Source organism: Gopherus flavomarginatus, chromosome 18, assembly GCF_025201925.1.
Source record: "Gopherus flavomarginatus isolate rGopFla2 chromosome 18, rGopFla2.mat.asm, whole genome shotgun sequence".
NCBI classification, from domain to species: Eukaryota; Metazoa; Chordata; order Testudines; family Testudinidae; genus Gopherus; species Gopherus flavomarginatus.
The window spans coordinates 24,016,410-24,038,839 of NC_066634.1; the positions used below are offsets into that span (position 1 = coordinate 24,016,410).

General features: G+C 68.3%; 2 protein-coding genes and 1 long non-coding RNA gene across 4 annotated transcripts in view; 2 read left to right on the forward strand and 1 right to left on the reverse strand.

Moving 5' to 3' along the window:
- Positions 1–22,430, forward strand: part of LOC127037184 (uncharacterized) — a 115,682-nt gene that overhangs the window by 2,562 nt on the left and 90,690 nt on the right. The window contains exon 2 of the long non-coding RNA XR_007770299.1: positions 10,485–10,579. This is a non-coding gene — a long non-coding RNA (uncharacterized LOC127037184). The remainder of the gene's footprint in view (positions 1–10,484; positions 10,580–22,430) is intronic.
- Positions 1,878–22,408, reverse strand: TMEM91 (transmembrane protein 91). Its single transcript, XM_050928629.1, has 4 exons — positions 21,883–22,408; positions 3,889–4,334; positions 2,732–2,869; positions 1,878–2,373 (listed from the first exon to the last, which is right to left on the reverse strand). Exons 1-4 carry the CDS (start codon positions 21,890–21,892, stop codon positions 2,215–2,217), a joined length of 753 nt encoding a protein of 250 aa, XP_050784586.1. The 5' UTR covers positions 21,893–22,408; the 3' UTR covers positions 1,878–2,214.
- On the forward strand, positions 14,814–18,504 carry B9D2 (B9 domain containing 2). 2 transcript variants are annotated; one of them, XM_050928670.1, is made up of 4 exons: positions 14,814–14,889; positions 15,364–15,455; positions 16,162–16,287; positions 16,832–18,504. In XM_050928670.1, the coding sequence occupies exons 2-4, from the start codon at positions 15,368–15,370 to the stop codon at positions 17,143–17,145; spliced, it is 528 nt and encodes a 175-aa protein (XP_050784627.1). In that variant the 5' UTR covers positions 14,814–14,889; positions 15,364–15,367; the 3' UTR covers positions 17,146–18,504. The 2 variants fall into 2 exon arrangements, with proteins under 2 accessions (XP_050784627.1, XP_050784626.1); XM_050928669.1 differs by lacking the exon at positions 14,814–14,889 and adding an exon at positions 14,898–14,972.

The window sequence follows — 22,430 nt, forward strand, 5'->3', positions numbered from 1 at the left end:
ATTGCCTCTTAGTAGATTCTGTTGAAGAAGGACGTGAGACCTGCTGAAATGCACTGGTGGGACTGTACCTGGCCTAGGGCCCCCCAAAATGCACCAGTGGGGCTGTGTCTGACCCAGGACCCCTCCCAAATGCGCTGGTGGTGCCGTGTGCAGGCCCCGGGGCCCCCCAAAATGCACTGGTGGGGCCGTGTGCAGACCCAGGGCCCCCCTGAAATGTGCGGGTGGGGCCGTGTGCAGACCCAGGGCCCCCCTGAAATGTGCAGGTGGGGCCGTGTGCGGCCCAGGGCCCCCCGAAATGTGCGGGTGGGGCCATGGCCCAGGGCCCCCCTGAAATGTGCAGGGGGGGCCGTGTGCAGGCCTGGGGCCCCCCAAAATGCACTGGTGGGGCCATGTGCAGACCCAGGGCCTCCCTGAAATGTGCGGGTGGGGCCGTGTGCAGACCCAGGGCCCCCCTGAAATGTGCGGGTGGAGCCGTGTGCGGCCCAGGACCCCCCTGAAATGTGCAGGTGGGCCGTGGCCCAGGGCCCCCCTGAAATGTGCAGGGGGGGCCGTGTGTGCCCTGCAGGCCGGCTAGCCCAAAGCTGGGATGTCACAGAGGGAAGGGACAGGACTGGACAGGAAGGGTTGGTTTTTTAACCCCGAGCTTGCTGTTGTGTGGGGGGTTTCGAAACCCTGGGCTGAGAGGGGCGGGTTGGGGAGCCGATTTCATGCCGGTGGCACCAGCCTGAGCCAATTTCGGGCCAAATTCTGCTGCTGACACGTGTGAAGCCAGACTAGCTCCGGGAGCCGCTCGGCGGCTGCAATTTGCTTTCTGCTGCTGACTCAGCCGCGGGGGGGCCTGGCCCCGTTGTCTCCAACTGGCGTGATGCTGATTCATGGCCGCGGGGGGACTGGCCCCATTGACTCCAACTGGAGCGACTCTGATTCGTGGCTATGGGGGGCCTGGCCCCGTTGTCTCCAACTGGTGTGACGCTGATTCACGGCCGTGGGGGGCCTGGCCCCATTGACTCCAACTGGAGCGACTCTGATTCACGGCCGTGGGGGGCCCGGCCCCTTTTACTCCAACTGGAGTGACGCTGATTCACGGCCGCGGGGGGCCTGGCCCTATTCGCTCTGCTCTGCAGTGCTGGCCTGTGTGGACAGAGCCATGTAAACTGACCCAGCCCCCAGCCGTGCTCCGGGCAGGGGGGGGGATGAGCTGGAGGGGGAGCCCCAGGGTGGGGGGGATCTTAGCTGGCTCCCCACTGTCAGTTTCTGCCATCAGAGCAGGGCTGGGGAGCCAGCCAGCCACATGAGCTCCAGGGGCCATTTTCGGCCTGAGCGGGGACCAAGGCTTTCACTGAATAGCCAGAGTGGGGCTGGCGAGGGCCCATCAAGCTGGGATGGAGCTGCGGGACGCTCCAGCCTGAGGGGAGAGGCTGCAGCCGCATCCGCCCCCCAGCGGAGAGCGCAGGGGGCTGGCTTGGCTGCCACGTGGGGGAAGCGGCTGCATCCTGCTTCGTTTGAGGATGAATCGTCTCCGCCATGAGGATGGCAGCAGTTTGGAGGGAGAAACTGAGGCACCAAGAGGGGGAGGAACTTGCTGAGGTCAGACCGGGAGTCAGAGGTAAAGAACCCAGGAGTCCTGGCTCCCAGCCCCCCTGCTCTAACCACCAGACCCCACTCCCCTTCCACAGGCAGGGATAGAACCCAGGTGTCCTGGCTCCCAGTTCCCTCCCCGCCTTGCAGCTGGGGATTGAACCCAGGAGTCCTGGCTCCCAGCGCTTTGGGCAGCGGGGGCAATGGGAGCAGGCCCCCCAGCTGAGGTGTTAACCCTTCCCCTCCCCTGCGGAGCTGACCCCTCGCCGCCCGGTAGATGCAGGCAAAGTGCACGGGGCCTTTATTGGAGGGGACGTGCCCCTCGGGCAGAGCATGACCCTGAGCGGGGTGGGGGGGAGAGACATACAAAATGGGGACACAGTGGGGGGGCGTGAAGGAGGACACAAGAAAGAGTAGGGCGGGAAGGTCCGGTCAGTCACCGCGAATCAGGCTCCCAACTCCTGCTCCTGGTGAACCCAGGCGTCCGGGCCCATGTCTCTTGCCGGGGGGAGGGAACTAGTCCAAATCTCTCTGCTGGCCTCCACCCCCGCAGCACTGGGCATGTCCAGGGGGCCTGGGGCAGCTTGGGGCCCCCCAGTCCAGGCTCCTGGTGGCAGCGTGGGTCCCAGGGGGGCACTAGGGGGGCCCCTTGTCGGACAGGTAAGCGATGAGTGCCACCACGGCGCCGATGTAGGCGCAGACGCCCAGCAGGATGGAGAGCACGGCCAGCGCGAAGGTCCGACGCGAGGCCGTCCGCGCCCCCGGGAAATCGCCCTTGGCTGAGGCCCTGGTGGTCTGGCGGGGAGGGGAGAGCAGGTTAGCGAGGGGGGGAGAATCCTCTGAGACCCCCCTCACCCACATGGATACCCCCAGCCCTGGCTGGATACCCTGAGACCCCCCCTGACAGTTACCCCCATGGACGGGGGACCCCCCACCTCCCTATGCATCACATCTGCCCCTTGCCCAGCTGGTTACCCTGAGACCCCCTCCCCGCATTCCCAGGCCAGATCCTCTCCCCCATGGGCCCTACATGCCACCTTCTGCCCCAACCTCCTCCGAGCTGGGGGTGGGACTGACAGTGCCCCGTGGGGGGTTGGGGCCAGGCTGAGGCCCAGGAGACCGGTCTCGGGGGGGCTGCCCCCGCCCTGCTCACCTGCTGGGACAGGTGGAAGGCGGCGATGCCCAGGGGCCAGAAGCAGCAGAGCATGGAGAACACGGCCAGGCCGAGGTGATCCTGCGGCAACTTCAGGGCGAAGTCGCTGTCGCTGTCACTCTCGCTCGACGAGTCGTTCTGGGCGGGGGGTGGGGTGGGGGGGTTAATCCAGATCGGGGGGCTGGGGGGAGTGCGTGCCCCTGGCGGCCACTGTTGATCCCAGGAGTCCTGGTTCCCAGCCACCTGCTCTGACCACCAGCCCCGACTCCCCTCCCAGAGCCGGGCAGAGAACCCAGGAGTCCTGGCTCCCACTCCCCTCCCAGAGCCAGGAGAGAACCCAGGAGTCCTGGTTCCCAGCCACCTGCTCTGACCACCAGCCCCGACTCCCCTCCCAGAGCTGGGCAGAGAACCCAGGAGTCCTGGTTCCCAGCCACCTGCTCTGACCACCAGCCCCGACTCCCCTCCCAGAGCCGGGCAGAGAACCCAGGAGTCCTGGCTCCCAGCCACAGAACTGCATCAGAGCAGCAGAGCTCTGCAGACCCCCCTGAACCCCGACTCAGGGGCTGCTGGACTATGGAGCTGAGCCCTGTGGTGGGGGCCTGGGTGCGCCCAGCACCAAACAAGAGGCCGGCCGGGGCAATGGGGCGCGGTGTGTGTGTGGGAGTTGGTCCCCAGAGCGAGGGGCTGGCCAGAGCAGTGGAGCACGGTGTGGGGGGGTGTCGGTCCCCAGAGCGAGGGGCTGGCCGGGGCAATGGGGTATGGTGCGGCGCTGGGGGGGGCGGTTCCCAGAGTGAGGGGCCAGCCGGGGCAATGGGGTGCAGTGCCAAGCCCCCCATCCTGTCCTCCCCCCACTGACTCCGGCCCCAGTCCCAGGCGGCTCAGCTCCGGGGAGACAGGCAGGGCCCCCTCGTGCCATTGTAAGCCCGGAACTGCTTCCGGGGCCTGGGGCTCAGAGCCGGGGGGCCCCATACCCGGCGAGCAGGGAACCCCAAAGCCCACTTTGGGGGGTGGGTACTGTGACCAGTCCCGCTGTGGGCCAGCGATTTACTAACCTGGCCAGTGAGCCAGGCCCTGGAGCTGACGGAGCCATTGCAGGTGGCTAGTGATTCATTCCCCGCGTCGGTGCCCGGATGCCTGGGTTCCCAGCCCCCCCTCACCTCAAATTCAGGCAGCAGCTCTCTGTTGCCCACTTCGCAGCAGACCGTGTGAATGTCCTTCTCCAGGCAGAGCTTCTTGGGGCGCTCGGCCGGCTCCCCGAAAGCCGTCTCGCAGTAACCCTGCTTCCTCCAGCTGGGGGGCTCCCCGGCCTTCCACGTGGGGCCCAGGTCGGGGGCTGGCTCAGGGCTGCCCAGTGGCTCCACCGTCTTCTGCAGGGTCCTCGCGTCCAGGAGCTGCTGGGCCAACTCGGGGGGTGGCGGGGGCAGGCGCCTCCAGCCGGGCCGAGCGAAGAAGCCGGGATGCTCCCGCTGCGTCTCCCCCCCCGGGGCACCCCCGCGGGGCTTGGCCAGCAGCGGGTGCTGTAGTTCGTGGATGTTCTCCATGAGGTGGGGGGAGATCCCTGCTCCGGCACGGGGTCCGGGGGGGTCTTCGGCTCCCAGGTCACCTGTGGGGGGGAGAAAGAGATAAACATGATCAATCTGTAGGGGGGCAAAATGAGGGGTCCCCCGGTCTGGTGCTCGGGGAAGGGAGGAGCCTTGGCCTGTGACACACAAGGGGAAGGCCTTGCAGGCCTGGCCAAGGGACCCGGGAGTCCTGGGTCTCAGCCTCCCACACTAACCACTAGACCTCACTCCCCTCCCAGAGACAAAGTCCAGCTGCCCCAGGAGAGGAAGAGACGCCTGGCGCGTTATTCTTCCAAAAGGTCAGTCATCTGGGGACCCCCATCAGGCCAGATCAAAGAGCCGCTGGAGCTCCCGCCGGCTAACTGCGGTGACCCTGAAATCAGCCAGACGGGCCGAGCCGGAAGCAGCTGTGGGCAGATGCCGGGGCCGGGGGCAGCTTAGATCATGGGTTGTGACAGCGTGTCCTGTCCGCGGCCAGTGCCGAGGGCTGGAGCTCCGGCCTCGCTCCGGGAGAAGGACTCTCGTCATTCAAATCCGTGGGGCAGAGCCACAGCTGGTGCAAGGCAGTGCAGAGCTGGCCCGCCGGCAGAGGGAGCGGTGCTGATCTCCGGCAGCCGACACACGTTTCCCGGGGGGCCCTTGACATCCCCTGCAAACCGAACCTTCAGTTCAACCCTTCTGAGATCCCGTCCTGCCAAGAGCCTCGATCCGCCTGGGTGGATGCAGAAACCTCCCCTCCCCTAGCCGGGATACCAGGGGAGATGGGTCCCTGGGCGAGCAATTCCCAGCCTCCCTGCCTGCCCCACCCCAAAAATACACCCCCACCCCATCCCCCAAGGTCCTGCTCCTAAGCCTGATCCCCTCCCGCGGCTCTGCTCCCTGCCTGGCCTTTCCCTCCCGCCCCGGCTGCCGGTTCAGTGCCAGGGGCTCGCTGCCGGGAGGCAGGAGAGCGGTTCGGGCCTTAAGGAGCAGCCGGGCGGTGGGGTCGATGGGGAGAGGTGGAGGAGAGGATGCGCTGAGCCGTGGGGAATGCAGGCAGGGGAGGCCGGTATCTGGCGCCCAGCACAGGCGCTGGGATGAATTTGGCCTTGAGTCACCTCCCGCCGGGAGGCAGGCTTGGTGACGCTGCTGCCTCCTGAGGGGGAAACCGAGTCACAGAGAGGAGAAAGGGAGAGGCCTGAGTCCCTCATGTAAGTCAGTGGTAAAGCTGGGAATGGAACCCAGGAGCCCTGGCTCCCAGCACCCCCCTCCGCTCTAACCACTAGACCCCACTCCCCTCCCAGAGCAGGGGAGAGAACCTAGGAGTCCTGGCTCCCAGCCCCCCCTGCTCTAACCATTAGACCCCCCCTCCCCTCCCCTCCCAGAGCTGGGAGAGGACCCAGGAGTCCTGGCCCCCAGCCCCCTGCTCCGACCGCTAGACCCCACTCCCCTCCCAACCCACATCTACCGAATCCAGCTGCCCCAGTCCATTTGCTCCCACCGCTCTCCCGGGCTTTGGGAGGACTCGGGCTGGGCCAATTGGTGCTGGGAGCTGCCTGAATCTGCCCCCCTCTGGTGTGTGGGAAGCCGGCTCCAGACTGGCCACCAGCGCCCAGCCGCACTTCTGTGCCCCATGCTGCCCCCCAGCAGAGGGTGCAGCCCCTGCCCCGCACCCCGGCCCCTGCCCTGCACCGACAGGTCAATCCACATTCCAGCCCGACGGGGGCCACCGGGCCCAGGTCCCCACCACGGACAGAGCCCCCAGCCCCAGCCCCGGGAACAGGGGTCACAGCGTCGGCCCTGGGGCTACAACGTGCTCTGGGTAAACAGGCCGAGCCGGGGGGCTGCCCCACGGACCCCAACGGAGCAACCCTGATGGACTCCAGCTGGGGGGCTGCGCCAGGGACCCCAACGGAGAGACCCCGATGGACCCCAGCTGGGGGGCTGCCCCACAGACCCCAACAGAGCGACCCTGATGGACCCCAGCAGGGGGGCTGCCCCAGGGACCCCAACGGAGAGACCTCGATGGACCCCAGCTGGGGGGCTGCCCCACAGACCCCAACAGAGCGACCCTGATGGACCCCAGCAGGGGGGCTGCCCCAGGGACCCCAACGGAGAGACCCCGATGGACCCCAGCTGGGGGCCTGCCCCCAGGGACCCTCCCGACGGACCCTAGCTGGGGGGCTGCCCCACAGACCCCAGTGGAGAGACCCCGATGGACCCCAGCTGGGGGCTGCCGCAGGGACCCCACTCAGAGAACACAGGGACCCACCTGCAGCTCTGGGATCCCGGCCCCACCTTGGCCCTGGAGGAGCCCAGACTTTGCCTGGGGGGGCGTCTCCATTCCCCCCCCGCCTGGATCCGCCCCCGACTTAGTCGCTCCGATGGCAATAGGTGAAGGGGGCAGCGCCCCCGGGGGAGGGCAGGAAAGAGATTTGGCTTCTCAGCTCCCCCCCCACCGCAATGAGCTGGGAAAGACACTGACCCACCCCCGCCACGGCACCTGCCCCCTCGCTAGGGACATGGGGCGGCTCGGATTGGGGGGGCGGCTCGGACAGGGGGAGCTGGGGGGGCCCTGGGCTTAGCAGCTCCCCCCGCGCCTCAGTCCTGGGCCCGATCCGCAGCTGGGGGAATGAGCGGGTCTGACCGCCCCCCCCCCCGTCACCGAGACCCCCCCGCCCGGCTCTGCCCCGGGATCCCCGGGCACTTACCGGCCACGAGCGCCAGGCTCCGCCCCCCCGCGCCCCATCCCGGGAGGCTGGACCGGCCCCCACGCGCCGCCCCCCGCCCAGGGGTCTCCCCCCGGCAGGAGAAGAGAAAACCCCCCCGACCCGCACGGCGCCCGCAGCCCGCGATGCAGCGCAGCCCGGCTCCGCCCCCCGCCCCCCGAAAGGGGCAGGCTCGGGGGGGGGGGGCTGAGGCCCGGGGGGGGGTGCGGGGGGGTTGTGTTGCTGCTCTGTCTGCAGCGTTACGGGAGCGGCGGGACCTGGCGTGGTAGGGAGACCTGGCCCCCCCATCTTATAATGGTGAGGGGCTGGGAGCCAGGACTCCTGGGTTCTCTCCTCGGCTGCGGACGGGGGGAGCGAATTACCCGGGTCTCCCCACTGACCACCCGGAAGGGGCAGGGCCCGGGGGTGTCATCCCATGGACCCAGCTAATGCCAGGGGGCAGGGAACCCCGCTAGCCCAGTCCTGCCCCCCCAGCTCCGCCAGTGCCCCTCACTCCCAACCCGCAGCCCCTGCCAGCCCAGCCCTGCCCCCCAGCTCCGCCAGTGCCCCTCACTCCCAACCCGCAGCCCCTGGAGCCCAGCCCTGGGCTCCCCCCCACAGCTCTGCTGGTGCCCCTCAGTCCCGACCTGCAGCCCCTGCCAGCCCAGCCCTGGTCCCCCCAGCTCTGCCGGTGCCCCTCACTCCCAACCCGCAGCCCCTGCTACCCCGGCCCTGGGCTCCCCCCCCAGCTCTGCTGGTGCCCCTCAGTCCCGACCTGCAGCCCCTGCTACCCTGGCCCTGGGCTCCCCCCCCAGCTCTGCTGGTGCCCCTCAGTCCCGACCTGCAGCCCCTGCTAGCCCAGCCCTGCCCTCCCCCAGCTCCGCTGGTGCCCCTCACTCCCGACCCGCAGCCCCTGCTAGCCCAGCCCTGCCCCCCCCAGCTCCGCCAGTGCTCCTCACTCCCAACCCATGGCCCCCTGCTCCCCCAGGTCTGAGCTCCGCCTTCCACAGGTCTGGGGGCCCATTGTGTCTCAGGGAGGCCACCAGGCCTGCTGAGACCCAGCCAGCTTGTTCCACAAGGGCTGGCCCTGGCTCTGCGTCCCCACCCACCTGTGAGACGAGGGGCCCATGAAAGATTTAGGAGGCTGAAAAGCAAAACTGTGTTGGGGGCTGGAGCAGCCGGGCTCGTTAAAGAATAATACTCCGAGGCCTGATGAATCATTCATAATCGGCTCTGTGCGAAAGGGGGCGGTGGGGGAGGGAAAGGAACAGGCAGATGGGTGGGTTGTGGGTCGGGAGTGAGGGGCACAAGCAGAGCTGGGGAGGGAAGTGGGGTGCCGGGGCTGGGCTAGGAGGGGCTGCAGGTTGGGAGTGAGGGGCACAGCTGGCTTGCCAGGGCGGCTTTGATGGGTCTCTGTCTGCTTGGCCCTTGAGGGAGGGGAGGGGCAGTGGGGCCTGACCTCCAGCAGCAGCTGGTCCACTGAGCCATGGTGCCCCCAGACTGTGACGTGGGAGGGGTGGTCGCTAGGCTCAGGGGGGCAGGCCCCGTCTCCCACGTGGGGTCTGAAGGCATCACCGGGCCTGGAGCTGCACTTGCCGTTGGTGTTTTAGAGCAGCAGCTGGAGCCCCCAGCCGTGGACACACACCCCCAGCCCATGTGCCAGGTGCTGCACAGACCTGGTGGGGGATGGGCCCTGCCCTGTCCCCCCGCCATCTTGGGGGCGTTTTCGCCCTGTGCTGGGGATGCTGGGCCCAGGCCTGGTGGGGGGGGGGGGCGGCTGGGGGTCACGTGGGGTGTCGCAGCATCTGTCCAGCCCTGTGGGCCGGGGCTGGAGCTCAGCCCCCCGTCTGTATTTACCTCCCCCCAGCTCTCCTCCCCCCTTTGCCATCTGCTGAAGCTGTCACCCCCCCCGGCAGCGCTGGGCAGCCGACCAGCTGCTCACCCCCACCCCCGTTCCTCCCCCCAGCAGCAGGATCTGCCCCAGAGCCCCCAGCCGAGCTGTCGGCAGCAGGCGGTGCAGCCTGCAAAGTCCTGTGGAGCGAGAGGGCTGCGGGCGGTTCTGGTGTCGGCCGCCTCCACCCCAGATTCCCCGGCCCCGCCCCCATCCTGTGCACCCCCCATTGCAGGGGAGGCATGGAGATGGGTGGGTGTCTAGGGGGAGCTGCGAGATGGACGGCTGGTCTGACCCCTTCTGTGCCACCCTGGGGGCCCGTAATGCCCTGCCAGCCCCCCCCCCCCAGGGGGGATGTCAGCCAACAACCGTGGCAGGAAGGGAAAGATTGGCAGCATGGCCTAGTGGGCAGAGCCCTAGACTTGGCCTCAGGGGACCATTGGTCCCCTGCTCTGTCACCGGCCTGCTCTGTGCCTCAGTTTCCCCAGCTGGAAAGGAGGGCTGATGACATGCCCTGCCCCCTTGAAGTGCCCGGGGAAGAGAGGGGGAGGTGTGAGGTGAGAGCTGGGCTGGTTGTTAGGTGCGGGGCGGGGGCACTTCGAGGAGCTAATGAACTGGCTCCTGCACAATCCAGCTCCCTCCCGCCGACGGGTGTTGAGTTATTGAAAGGGCCCGTTCCAGGTGTGAACAGCGCCCCCCCCCCCCCAGCCACCTCCTCCTCCTCACACACACGGAGGCGGGAGCAGCCACCAGGGACCCAGGAGTCCTGCTGCCAAACCCAGCATCGCCGCAGCTATTAATAGATTTTGTTCTAGCCCTGGAGTGTCCTCACTATGCAGCCCTGACGGTGCCCCTCACTCTCGACCCGCAGCCCTTGCTAGCCCAGCCCTGGTCCCCCCAGCTCTGCCGGTGCCCCTCACTCCTGACCTGCAGCCCCTGCCAGCCCAGCCCTGTGCCCCCCAGCCCTGCCAGTGTCCCTCACTCCCGACCTGCAGCCCCTGCCAGCCCAGCCCTGCGCCCCCCAGCCCTGCTGGTACCCCTCACTCCCGACCCGCAGCCCCTGCCAGCCCAGCCCTGCCCCCTGCAGCTCTGCTGGTGCCCCTCACTCCTAACCTGTGGCCCCTGCCAGCCCAGCCCTGCCAGTGCCCCTGTGATGAACTGGGAATGTTCTTAATGTTTTCTCTGAATACTGTGTTGGTGCCTCAGTGTCCACATGGCAGTTCTTAATACCTAGGTGGTGGGATCAGGGGGTGTGATTGCTGCAGAGCAAAGGGCCAGTGCACCTGGCACTCTGTCTCCTAGCAACTGATGGCCTGGGCCCCCCCTCTGCAAAGGTGCCAGCTGAAGGTGTTGGAGACAAAGAGATCAGGTGACCTCCTGGCCCAGGAAAGGAACAGAGCAGAGAGGAGGGGCTGGATGGGGAGTCAGTTTGGGGCTGGCTGGGGACAAGGAGTGAAGTGCAGACGTGGAGGGGGGTCTGGCTCACTGCCCCCCAGATTGGACACGGCCGAGGGGTCCCTTCTCTGTACCTACAAGCTCTGTTTTAGACCCTGTTCCTGTCATCGAATAAACCTCTGTGTTACTGGCTGGCTGAGTCACGTCTGACTGCAAAGTGGGGGTGCAGGACCCTGTGGCCCCCCCAGGACCCCGCTGGGGCGACTCGCTGTGGGAAGCGCACGGAGGGGCAGAGGATGCTGAATGCTCCAAGGTCAGACCCAGGAGGTGAAGCTGTGTGAGCTTCTTGCCCTGCAGACAGTCTGCTCCAAGGGAGAGGAGGCTCCCCAAAGTCCTGCCTGGCTTGGTGGGGAGCAGTTCCAGAGCATCGCCTAGGGACTCCGTGACAGCCCCTCACTCCCGACCCGCAGCCCCTGCCAGCCCAGCCCTGCCGGTGCCCCTCACTCCCAACCCGCAGCCCCTGCTAGCCCAGCCCTGGGCCCCCCCAGCCCTGCTGGTCCCTGAGCCTGTCTCCAGAGAACAGCCCAACCAGCCTCCCTGCTCCGAGAGTCCCGTGATGGCGCCGACAGGGCCCGTGGGTCTCTGAGCCCCAGTGACCTCAGCACCTGACGCCAGGACCTGGGCCTGGGCTGGGTTCAAACTGGCCGCTGCTGTAGGCTGCCCCCCTTGGCCGTCACCCCAGGGTGGGGCTGGCCGGACTCCAGGCCAGGAAGGGAACTGGGCTCCAGCCAGCTGCCCCCTCCCCCGCCAGCCTCAGCCCCCTCCCCCAGCAGCCTCGCTCTGTGCAGGGAGCAGATGGAGGTGGGGGCGGGGGGGGGCATTAGGCGCCTTCATTGTCGTAGCTGCACGTTGGCGTTTTAGTTTAATTGCGAGCGGCAGGAAATAATCCCGGCTCGGAGCCGGGTGGGGGGCGGGGGGGTTTAGCCATGGGCAGCTGGAAATAGCCTGGGAGCCGCGCAACCGGCACGAAGGGTCAACGCACAGGGCGGGAAAGCAAAGCGGTGCCAAGGCTGCCTGGGGGAGCGGCAGGGAGGGGCAGTGGTTAGAGCAGGGGGCTGGGAGCCAGGACTCCTGGGTCCTATCTGTGATGAAGTGGAGGGGTTTCTTGGGTTTTTCTGTGTTTTCCAGGTTTGCATGCGCACGGGGTGGGACTCGGTGTCCCCGGGTGTTACTGGTTTAACGAGGGGAGGGGAGAGGGAGTTTGTTGGGACACAGGACTGGAGAGGGACCCGGGACCCCGGCCGATGGCCTGGAGGATGGAGACCCCAGCGACTGGTGACCTGGCGACCCACAGGCCCAGCTCAGGAGTCACAGCCGGTTCTGGCCAGTGGGGGACAATGGGCTGCGGGGAGAGGACCCCGGTGACCTGACCAGCCGGTTCCAGCCAGAGGAGGGCGGAGAGGAGAGGAGACCCAGGCGACCCTGTTTACCTGGAGAGAGGACAATGGACGGGGAGGGGGGGGCCTGGGGCTGGGGGTCTCGGATGCCCAGCTGGGAAGCAGGGGGGCTCGGGGCTGGAGGGGGAGCAGGCAGAGCCCCCCTGGATGCAAGGGGACCAGGATGTGCTGGGCTGAGGGAGGCCAGGCCTGAGCCCCTGAGAGTTTCCTGTGCTGGGTTCAATGCTCAGTAAACCCTCCTGTGTTACGCTGGCTGAGAGTCGCTCCAGGCTAGAGAACAGGGCGCGGGGGTGGGGCATTATCCCCTTTGGGGGGCGAAGGCCCTGGGGGCCCAGAGCGAGGGGACTCCCTGAGGGGGCCCACGGCAGAGACAGACGTGCTGAGGCTCAGAGAGGTGCGGCTCCAGGAGGTGGAGGGGCCTGACCCCGAGAGACAGTGGACCCCCGAGAAGGGCTGTCGCACTGAAAGGGGCACCCCCCACGGACCGCATGGGGCCACGAGTGGGAACGATCTGTGAGTCCGTGACACTATCCTGGCTTTGGGAGGGGATTGGGGGCTGGTGGTTAGAGCAGGGGACTGGGAGCCAGGACTCCTGGGTTCTCACCCAGGCTCTGGGACGGGAGTGGGGGCTGGTGGTTAGAGCAGGCGGCTGGGAGCCAGGACTCCTGGGTTCTCACCCAGGCTCTGGGACGGGAGTGGGGGCTGGTGGTTAGAGCAGGGGGCTGGGAGCCAGGACTCCTGGGTTCTCTCCCTGTTTCTGCTACTTATTTCCTCGATGACCTCAGGCAGGTGGCATCTCTCTGCGCCTCAGTTTCCCTCTCGCTCAGGCTGTCTCCCCCCCCAGCACTTTCAGGTGCTCGGGAGGACACTGAAACACGAACCAGGCTGATGGAAGCGGCATCGGCAGGCTCTGCCGCAGGGCTCCCTGCAGCCCCCAGTTCTTGGGGGTCCCTGAGCCTGGAAGCGTTATTACTGGGCACCCTGGGGCTGCGGACGAGCCTGAGGGGAGGCCTGAGAGTCCAGCTCCCTCCAGGTGAAGCGCTTTGCATTTGGGGCCAGGGTGCCGGGGAGGGGGAGCAGCCACGGGGTAGGTGGTGGGGAGCACCTGAGGGCCAGGGCGTCGGGGAGGGGGAGCAGCCACGGGGTGGGTGGGTGTTGGGGAGCACGTGAGGGCCAGGGCGTCGGGGAGGGGGGTGGGGGATGGGGGAGCAGCCACGGGGTGGGGGAGCACCTGAGGGCCAGGGCACTGGGGAGGGGGGCAGGCACTGGGGAGGGGGAGCAGCCACGGGGCGGGGCGGGGGGGTGGGGAGGGGTGGGGGAGCACCTGAGGGCCAGGGCGTCGGGGAGGGGGGTGGAGGAGCACCTGATGGGCCAGGGCGCCGGGGAGGGGGGTGGGCAGCCACGGGGCGGGGGGCGGGGAGGGGTGGGGGAGCACCTGAGGGCCAGGGCACTGGGGAGGGGGGCAGGCACTGGGGAGGGGGAGCAGCCACGGGGCGGGGCGGGGGGTGGGGAGGGGTGGGGGAGCACCTGAGGGCCAGGGCACTGGGGAGGGGGGCAGGCACTGGGGAGGGGGAGCAGCCACGGGGCGGGGCGGGGGGGTGGGGAGGGGTGGGGGAGCACCTGAGGGCCAGGGCGTCGGGGAGGGGGGTGGAGGAGCACCTGATGGGCCAGGGCGCCGGGGAGGGGGGTGGGCACTGGGGAGGGGGTGCAGCCACGGGGCGGGGGGCGGGGAGGGGTGGGGGAGCACCTGAGGGCCAGGGCGCAGGGGAGGGGGAGCAGCCACGGGGTAGGTGGTGGGGAGCACGTGAGGGCCAGGGCGCCGGGGAGGGGGGCGGGCGCTGGGGAGGGGGTGCAGCCACGGGGCGGGGGGGCGGGGAGGGGTGGGGGAGCACCTGATGGGCCAGGGCGCCGGGGATTGGGGAGCAGCCACAGGGCGGGGGGTGGGGCGAGGAGGGGTGGGGGAGCACCTGAGGGCCAGGGCGTCGAGGGGGGGGGTGGGGGATGGGGGAGCAGCCATGGGGCAGGGGGGCGGGGAAGCACCTGAGGGCCAGGGCACTGGGGAGGGGGTGCAGCCACGGGGCGGGGGGCGGGGAGGGGCGGGGGAGCACCTGAGGGCCAGGGCGCCGGGGAGGGGGGTGGGCACTGGGGAGGGGGTGCAGCCACGTGCGGGGGGGTGGGGCGAGGAGGGGTGGGGGAGCACCTGAGGGCCAGGGCACTGGGGGGGGGTGCAGCCACGTGCGGGGGGTGGGGCGAGGAGGGGTGGGGGAGCACCTGAGGGCCAGGGCACTGGGGAGGGGGTGCAGCCACGGGGCGGGGGGCGGGGAGGGGTGGGGGAGCACCTGAGGGCCAGGGCACTGGGGGGGGTGCAGCCACGTGTGGGGGGTGGGGCGAGGAGGGGTGGGGGAGCACCTGAGGGCCAGGGCGCCGGGGAGGGGGGTGGGCACTGGGGAGGGGGTGCAGCCACGTGCGGGGGGGTGGGGCGAGGAGGGGTGGGGGAGCACCTGAGGGCCAGGGCGCCGGGGAGGGGGTGCAGCCACGTGCGGGGGGTGGGGCGAGGAGGGGTGGGGGAGCACCTGAGGGCCAGGGCACTGGGGGGGGGTGCAGCCACAGTAATACGTCAGCGCCCCCCCAGCTCCAGAGCCTCCCTCCCCTGGCGCCGGAGGCTGGGGGGGCGCGAGGGCGCGGCAGGCTCAGGGGAGGGCCCCCCCCATTGGAAAGTTGGTGCCTGTGGGGGCCCAGACAAGGAGGCCCCGCCCTCCCGACCAGCTCAACCATCAGCTCTGGGCTGGCCGGGGGAGGGCCCTGGGGGCGGGGCTGAGCTCAGCCCCTGGCGCTCCCACCCTGCCCAGCCCCGCCCCCGGCTGTCAATCTCTCTGCCCTTCCCAAGATGGCTGCCGCAGGGCTTTGCCCCGCCCAGTAGAGGCTGCCCAGGCCTTTCATGACCCACCCAACATGGCGCTGCGCTCACGATGACTTTCATTTGACCCACTCAAGATGGCCGCAATCATCGCTCCCTCCCGTTTTCCTGGGCGGGACTTCCGTCCTAACGTCATCACGTGCCCCGTCCGCCAGCCAATCCGGCTTCGGCGTTGGGCGGGGGCTCGCGCCCGCGGTTGCCGTGGGAGCGGCGGCTGGAGACGAGGCCGGTGCAGGGGGTCGCTAGCGGGTGTGTAGCGCCCGGGGAGCGGCGACGGGGCGCAGCGCGCATGCGCGCGGTGACTCGCAACCCCCCCCCGGGTGCGAGCGGCGGCGGGTTCCCCCCTCCCCGGCGATGCAGCCACCTCTGGGGCGAGCGGGTCGGCAGCGCACAGCAACGCGGAGCCCCGCGCGGGCGGGGCGGGGGCCGGACGCCTGGGTTCTGTCCCGGGGCGGGGCGGGGCGGGGCGGGGGCAGTGGGGGTGGGTGCTCAGAGCGGGGGGGGCTGGGAGCCGGACGCCTGGGTTCTGTCCCAGGGCGGGGCGGGGGGAGTGGGGGTGGGTGCTCAGAGCGGGGGGCGCTGGGAGCCGGACGCCTGGGTTCTGTCCCTGGGCGGGGCGGGGCAGGGCGGGGGCAGTGGGGGTGGGTGGTCAGAGCGGGGGGCGCTGGGAGCCGGACGCCTGGGTTCTGTTTCTAACCCCCCTTTGTTCTCCCCCTGCTGCAGGCCCATGGCCGAGCTGCACCTCATCGGGCAGATCGTGGGAGCCAGCGGCTTCCCCAGCAGCAGCCTCTTCTGCAAGTGGGGAATCCACACAGGTCAGCCGGGGCCTGGGCCCCCAGGGGCGAGCGGGGCTCAGCTCGCGGTCTGGGGGAAGGAAGCGCTGCAGAGCCCAGGGGCTGATCAGGGGGCTGGGAGCCAGGACGCCTGGGTTCTCTCCTGGCTCTGGGAGGGGAGTGGGGTCCAGTGGTTAGAGCAGGGGGGGCTGGGAACCAGGACGCCTGGGTTCTCTCCTGGCTCTGGGAGGGGAGTGGGGGCTAGTGGCTAGAGCAGGGTGACTGGGAGCCAGGACTCCTGGGTTCTCTCCCGGCTCTGGGAGGGGAGTGGGGTCCAGTGGTTAGAGCAGGGGGGCTGGGAGCCAGGACTCCTGGGTTCTCTCCCGGCTCTGGGAGGGGAGTGGGGTCCAGTGGTTAGAGCAGGGGGGTTGGGAACCAGGACACCTGGGTTCTCTCCCGGCTCTGGGAGGGGAGTGGGGTCCAGTGGTTAGAGCAGGGGGGCTGGGAACCAGGATACCTGGGTTCTCTCCCAGCTCTGGGAGGGCAGTGGGGGCTAGTGTCTAGAGCAGGGGGGCTGGGAGCCAGGACTCCTGGGTTCTATCCCAGCTCTGGGAGGGGAGTTGGGGTCCAGTGGTTAGAGCAGGGGGGCTGGGAGCCAGGACTCCTGAGTTCTCTCCCCAGCTCTCACGTGCTCCCTTCCTGAAGCTTCTGCCCCCATCACTGACTGCGCTCTTCCCCCGCCCCACAGGTGGTGCCTGGAAGCTGCTCTCCGGCCTGCGGGAGGGGCAGACACAGGTGGATCACCCCCAGCTGGGCGATGTGGCCTACTGGTCCCACCCCATCGACGTGCACTTTGCCACCAAGGGGCTGCAGGGTAAGTTCCGCCTGTCCCGGGTTCCAGCCCCCGTGTCCGCTGGGCTAGTGGCCCAGGAGTTGTGGGGAGGCCACGGGTTCCAGACAGGAGCAGGGGGGGCAGGAAGCCCTGGCTCGGGGGGCAGGGCCGGGGAAGGCAGCGCTGGCTGAGGTCGGGGCGGAAGGCAGCCCTGGCCAGGCATGAATTAATTTCTCTCAGTGGAAGGAATTTCCCCCCAGTTGTACGAGACACCAGAGGTCGTTTGTTGTCCAGTCCCATCTCCCCTGGGGCTTTTCTTCCCCTTCCCTCGGCCCCACCTGAGCTGGGGGTGGGACCAGGGTGGGGGGCAGAGCCCAGGTGGGGCAGGCGCAGCCGTCTGTCCCCTCCCGCTTCCGGAAGCTCCTCATGTCCTCAGCTGCAGAGGTGTCCCCAGGATGGAGACACGCTGGTGGCTCCCATCCGGCCCCAGGGCAGGACTGGCTGGCTTGGGGACAGGACATGGGGCAGGGGCACCTGGCTTGCAGAGTGGGGCTTGGCACTGACGGGTCCCCTCTCTTGCTGTCAGGCTGGCCCAAGCTGCACGTGCAGGTCTGGCACCAGGACCCCTTCGGCCGCAGGGAGCTCTACGGCTACGGCTTCTGCCATGTGCCATGCAGCCCGGGCTGGCACGCGCTGGCCTGCGTCACCTGGCAGCCCCTGGGCTCGTGGCAGGAGCGGCTCTCCCAGCTGTTTGTGGGCGGGGGGCCCCAGCTGCTGAACAGCGACCTGATCTACACGGGGGCCGACCGGTACCGCCTGCAGACCGTCGCCGCGGGCACCGTGCACCTGGAGCTGGGCGTGCTGCTGCGCCACTTCGCCCGCTACGGGGTGGAGTGCTAGGGAGCGGGCGGACCCCCACCACGGGCTGGGTGCTGTATGGACCCCCTGGCGTGGGGCGGGGCTCTAGGGAGCGGACAGACCCCCACCACGGACTGAGTGCTGTATGCACCCCCTGCCGTGGGCCTGGGCTCTAGGGAGCGGACAGATCCCCACCATGTGCTGGGTGCTGTATTCATCCCCCGCCGTGGGGTGGGGCTCTGGGGAGCAGGCAGAGCCCCCCACAGGCTGAGTGCTGTATGGACCCCCCGCTGTGGGGTGGGGCTCTAGGGAGCGGGCAGACCCCCACCACGGGCTGGGTGCTGTATGGATCCCCCGCTGTGGGGCTGGGCTCTAGGGAGCAGACAGACCCCCACCATGGGCTGGCTGCTGTATGGACCCCCCGCCGTGGGTCTGGGCTCCAGGGAGCAGGCAGACCCCCCCCCACGGGCTGGGTGCTGTATGGACCCCCCGCCGTGGGGTGGGGCTCTAGGGAGCAGGCAGACCCCCCCCACGGGCTGGGTGCTGTATGGACCCCCCGCCGTGGGGTGGGGCTCTAGGGAGCGGGCAGACCCCCCCACGGGCTGGGTGCTGTATGGACCCCCCGCCGTGGGGTGGGGCTCTAGGGAGCGGGCAGACCCCCCCACGGGCTGGGTGCTGTATGGACCCCCCGCCGTGGGGTGGGGCTCTAGGGAGCGGGCAGACCCCCCCACGGGCTGGGTGCTGTATGGACCCCCCGCCGTGGGGTGGGGCTCTAGGGAGCGAGTAGACCCCCCCACGGGCTGGGTGCTGTATGGACCCCCCACCGTGGGGCGGGGCTCTAGAGGTCTGCACGGATCCTCTCCCTGCTGTGGGTGTGGTGCTGGGGCAGCCCCTGGATCTGGGGGGGAGGGGGGGTTTACAGCAAAGCCTCCCCCCCCCGCATTTGGTGCCCCCAGACCCTTTCCCAGTGTGGACATTTCAGCTGCTTCATGTGGCTCTTTTAGAAGAACTGGGGGTGTGTGTGAGGGGTGGGGGGGTTGGCCCAGGGGGTGGGGAAGGGGCTCTGAGCCCTTTCCCCTCTGGGGGGCTGTTTTTAGTTTGTTTCATGGGGGGGGGGCAGGACTTCTGGGTTCTTTCCCCTGCTCTGCCATTGACCCTGATGACCAGGGCTGGTCCCGGTGCCCCCTGGGGGCTGGGGAGGTGCCTGCAACGCTGTCCGTGGGGGGCTCAGCCCCGGAGTGGGTGGGAATCGGATAAATTGCCGGCCCCATGGGGGGCGCTGGGAGCTGGCGGGGGGGCGGGAGCCCCCTTGGCCTCCTGCTCCCCAAAGAGCTGCCCCCCGTCTCTCCCTGCCCTCCCATTGACCAGCCCCCCCTTTATATAAAGATCCTTTTGCATGAACAGCTGTTCCGAGAGTTTCTCTTCTCCCCACCCACCCTGGGTCGCCATGGTGACCTCTGCAGCGAAGGATTGTGGGGGTGTCACAGCGGGCCGATGGGAGGGCCGTTGACTGGGGGGGTAGAAACATAATCAGCAATTGCCCCCTGCATCGCATTCATTCCCGTCCCAGCCTGCCGTCCCCCCCCGAAGTGCCTTAGCCTGTGGAACTCACTGCCACAAGGGCTGAGCGGGGTGGGCGCTCCGTGGGCACAGAACAGCCAGCGGGAGGGTGACGATATCCTGGGAGGGGATGAGTCTCCCCTGCCCCACCCCCAGCTCCCGGGGTGGGGGGCAGGTGGGAGGCTCTAGCTCCTGCTCTGCCCCAGCCCGGAGGCGTGTCCCCAAGGTGCTGTTCCAGTATCACCCCAGCAGAGGGCGCCCCTGGCCCATGCCAGCCGTGTGTGTCCCCAGATTGAGCCTGGCCGGGAGGGGCCCTGCGGGGGCTGGAACAGGGCCCATGTCTGCTCCAGTCAATACCTCCCTCCCCCCCCGTCCTCTGGGCCCGGACCCCCTCTCTGGCTGCTTGGCTTTGTTCTCCCTTCCGGCACAAGGCCAGGCCGGGCTGGACCAGCAGGGGGCTGTGGGTCGGGAGTGGGGGGCACCGGCAGAGCTGGGGGGAGCCCAGGGTCAGGGGAACAGGGGCTGTGGGTCGGGAGTGGGGGGCACCGGCAGAGCTGGCGGGAGCCCAGGGTCAGGGGAACAGGGGCTGTGGGTCGGGAGTGGGGGGCACCGGCAGAGCTGGCGGGAGCCCAGGGTCAGGGGAACAGGGGCTGTGGGTCGGGAGTGGGGGGCACCGGCAGAGCTGGGGGGAGCCTAGGGCCAGGGGAACAGGGGCTGCGGGTTGGGAGTGGGGGGCACTGGCAGAGCTGAGGGGAGCCTAGGGCTGGGCTAGCAAGGGCTGCGAGTCGGGAGTGAGGGGCACCGGCAGGGCTGGGGAAAGCCTAGGGCTGGGCTAGTAGGGTCTGCAGGTTGGGAGTGGGGGGCACTGGCAGAGCTGGGGGGAGCCCAGGGTCAGGGGAACAGGGGCTACGGGTTGGGAGTGGGGGGCACCGGCAGAGCTGGGGGGAGCCCATGGCTGGGCTAGCAAGGGCTGCGGGTCGGGAGTGAGGGGCACCGGCAGAGCTGGGGGGAGCCTGGGGCCAGGGGAACAGGGGCTGCGGGTTGGGAGTGGGGGACACCGGCAGAGCTGGGGGGAGCCTAGGGCTGGGCTAGCAGGGGCTGCGGGTCGGGAGTGAGAGGCACCGGCAGAGTTGGGGGGGCAGGGCTGGGCTAGCAGGGGGAGTACAGATTAGAACCCAGGAGTCCTGACTCCCGCCCCCCTGTTCCTAGCTCTGGTCGCAGGCTCCCTGGCTGACTGGTGCAATTTGTGGCCTGTTGGAGCCAGTGTCTGATGCCAACTTGGCCCCAGGCCGGTGCCCACCTGCAGCCAACTGCCGCTCCCCTGCCTGCTGACCTTAACGGCCCCCCCTGGCTCTTACCTCCGCCCGGCCTAATCGGGGGTGAAATTCCAGGAAGGGCTGGCGGGAGCTGTCCCGGAAGCCTCCGTGCCAGCGCCGGCTCTTCCTGGCAGGTGGGTCCGGCCGTCACCCCTGCCAAGGGCTCCCGCTGGGCTGAGGCTCGTTAACCCTCCTGCTCCAGCCGGCTCTGCGGCGAATCCCGTTAACGGGGCAGCATCCTGGCCTGGGGAAGAGCCGTGCTCACCCTCCAGACGGGACGCAGCTCGTCCGCTGCCCAGCAGACAGGAGGCCAGACTCCTGGGTTCTCTCCCCAGCTCTGGAGGGGAACATGGCTGTTTAGAGCAAGGGGCGGATAATTCCCCCGGCGAAGGGGCTGAGCTGAGACCCGTCACATTTATTCCGCATCCCACTGGCGTCTCTCTCTGGAGACCCAAGGCCCTTTGAGGGTGGCGTCCCATTGGTTGCCCTCTCCTCCCACTTCTGGGAGACAGGCGTAGGGGAAACTGAGGCACCGAGCGGGGCAGGGACTCACCGGAGCCGGGAGTAGAACGGGGAGCCCCGGGATCCCGTCTGGCTCTCCCGGACTGACAGGCCCAGGGCTCTGGCTCCATCTCCTCTGAGCTCAGAGCAGCCGCAGTTGAGGCACTCTCCAGCAGAGGGGGCCCAAGCAGCAGTTTTGGGGTGTCCCCGTTTGCCTAGTGGGAGTTGCTGGCTAGACACCGAGGGAGCATTGGGGTGACCTGGAGCCCCTCAGTCCAGGAATGTGGGGCTGGGGGGAGCCCTCTGGACTCCATGACTTTGGTAGGCCAATGTACACAGCTGGGGGCCAGGACTCCTGGGTTCTATCCCAGGCTCTGGGAGGGGTGCGGGGTCTAGTGGTTAGAGCCAGGGAGTTTTGGTGCTAGGAGTCTAGACTCCTGGGTGCCATTCCCAGTTTTGTCACTGGTTCAGTCTGTGACCTTAGGAAAGTCACTGACCTGCTGCAAGCCTCAGTTTCCCCATGTGACTCTTGCTTTGTGATGGGCTAGTGGAGGCCTGTGAGGATGTTTGATGATGTCCGGGGGCCTGGGATTGAAAGGCAGAGGGATGGAACCCAGCTGCTTGCTACCTGAGCTAACAGAAAATCTTCATCACTGCCCGCAGTACAGGGCATCTGACACGCAGCCAGAGGACAGCAGAGCTGGGGCTGAGCAGTACAAACACAGCCCAGGGATCTGGGTTCAAATGGGAAGCAACTTCCCCACCCCAGTGGAGAACCACTAGGCTGCTCCCCCTGCCCTGAGGGAAACTGGTGAGGTCTTTGCTCCTGGCTGTGTGTCATGTGCTCTATAGTGGCCGCAGCTAATGGGGATTCTCCCTTCATTCGGGGAGGGGGCTGGGAGTTTGTAGCAGGTGGATTTGAATTCCTCCCCTTTCCCTCATCTGGCTTTGGGCCTTCCACAGCTTGGGTCTGGCCAGCACATGATACCAGGGCCGAGCCCCTGTCCTGTCGCAGAGCCGCTGGGCCCGGCTTGGGGTCCACATTCCAACTGTCGCCCCCTGAGGCCTTGTCTGCTCCCCATGTAGACCTCAGTTCCCGAAGCCCCCCCACCTTTCTGCAGTGAGGCGATGGGTGAACTCCTTTTTCTGATGTTCCCGACTGGGTGGCGCCGGGGGAGCCCTGTGCGTCCGCAGAGCAGGACCTGGGCATAGGCCGGGCAGCTCCAAGGAGACGGCGGCTGCTTTGAGTGGGGGGCAAAGAGGCAGTGCTGGGGTGAGGGGCGGGCTTGGGGCAGGGAGATGTGTGAATGCCACAGGCCCCAGAGGAGAGGGGGGTAAATTCTGTTTGCCCCTGTCCAGCATTGCCGCCCCCAAACAGTCAAAAATCGCAAGTCAGACTCACCAAAAATCATGAGATTGGCTTTAAAATCATGAGATTCTGTAAAACTCCTTGGGGGGGGGGTCTGTTTGCTGCCTGCTTCTCGAGGGTGCCCTGAGGTCACATTTTGCAGCTCTCTGCCCAGCCGCGAGGGCTAGAAACGTACTTTTCTTTTAAGAACAAAGGCAGCAATCCTCACATCTCCCCTTGACTCCGGGGGCTGGGGCTTTGGGGAAAACAACCCGTGACAAAGTCAGGAGAGTGGGCGGCGAGGGGTGGGGGCGCTCGCGGTCCCGCCGCACAGTCGCTGCCCAAGCAAAGGGGCTGGGGGCTGGCTCGGCTCAGCTCACCTCCCCTCTGGAGCCGACAGGCCCAGAGCAGGGGGTGGGGGTGGAACAGACAGCAGGGGGGAGGAGAGGGAAGAAGGGATGGAGAAAAAGGCAGCTGGGGACGAAGAGGAGGGAGAGTGCCAGACTGTGGACGGGAGAAGGAAGGAAGGAAGGAAGGAGGGAGGGAGGGAGGGAGCGGGAGGAGGCGGAAGGGGGGAGCGTGGAAGCGGAGGGCAAGGAACA

Coding starts and splice junctions, on each gene's coding strand:
- B9D2 (XM_050928670.1), top strand. CDS start 15,368: ATGGCCGAGCTGCACCTCATCGGGCAGATCGTGGGAGCCAGCGGCTTC. Junction 15,456..16,161: donor CAAGTGGGGAATCCACACAG/GTCAGCCGGGGC, acceptor CCCGCCCCACAG/GTGGTGCCTGGAAGCTGCTC. Junction 16,288..16,831: donor TGCCACCAAGGGGCTGCAGG/GTAAGTTCCGCC, acceptor TCTTGCTGTCAG/GCTGGCCCAAGCTGCACGTG.
- TMEM91 (XM_050928629.1), bottom strand. Junction 2,870..3,888: donor AGCTGCTGCCTGAATTTGAG/GTGAGGGGGGGC, acceptor CCCCCCGCCCAG/AACGACTCGTCGAGCGAGAG. Junction 2,374..2,731: donor CCTTCCACCTGTCCCAGCAG/GTGAGCAGGGCG, acceptor CCTCCCCGCCAG/ACCACCAGGGCCTCAGCCAA.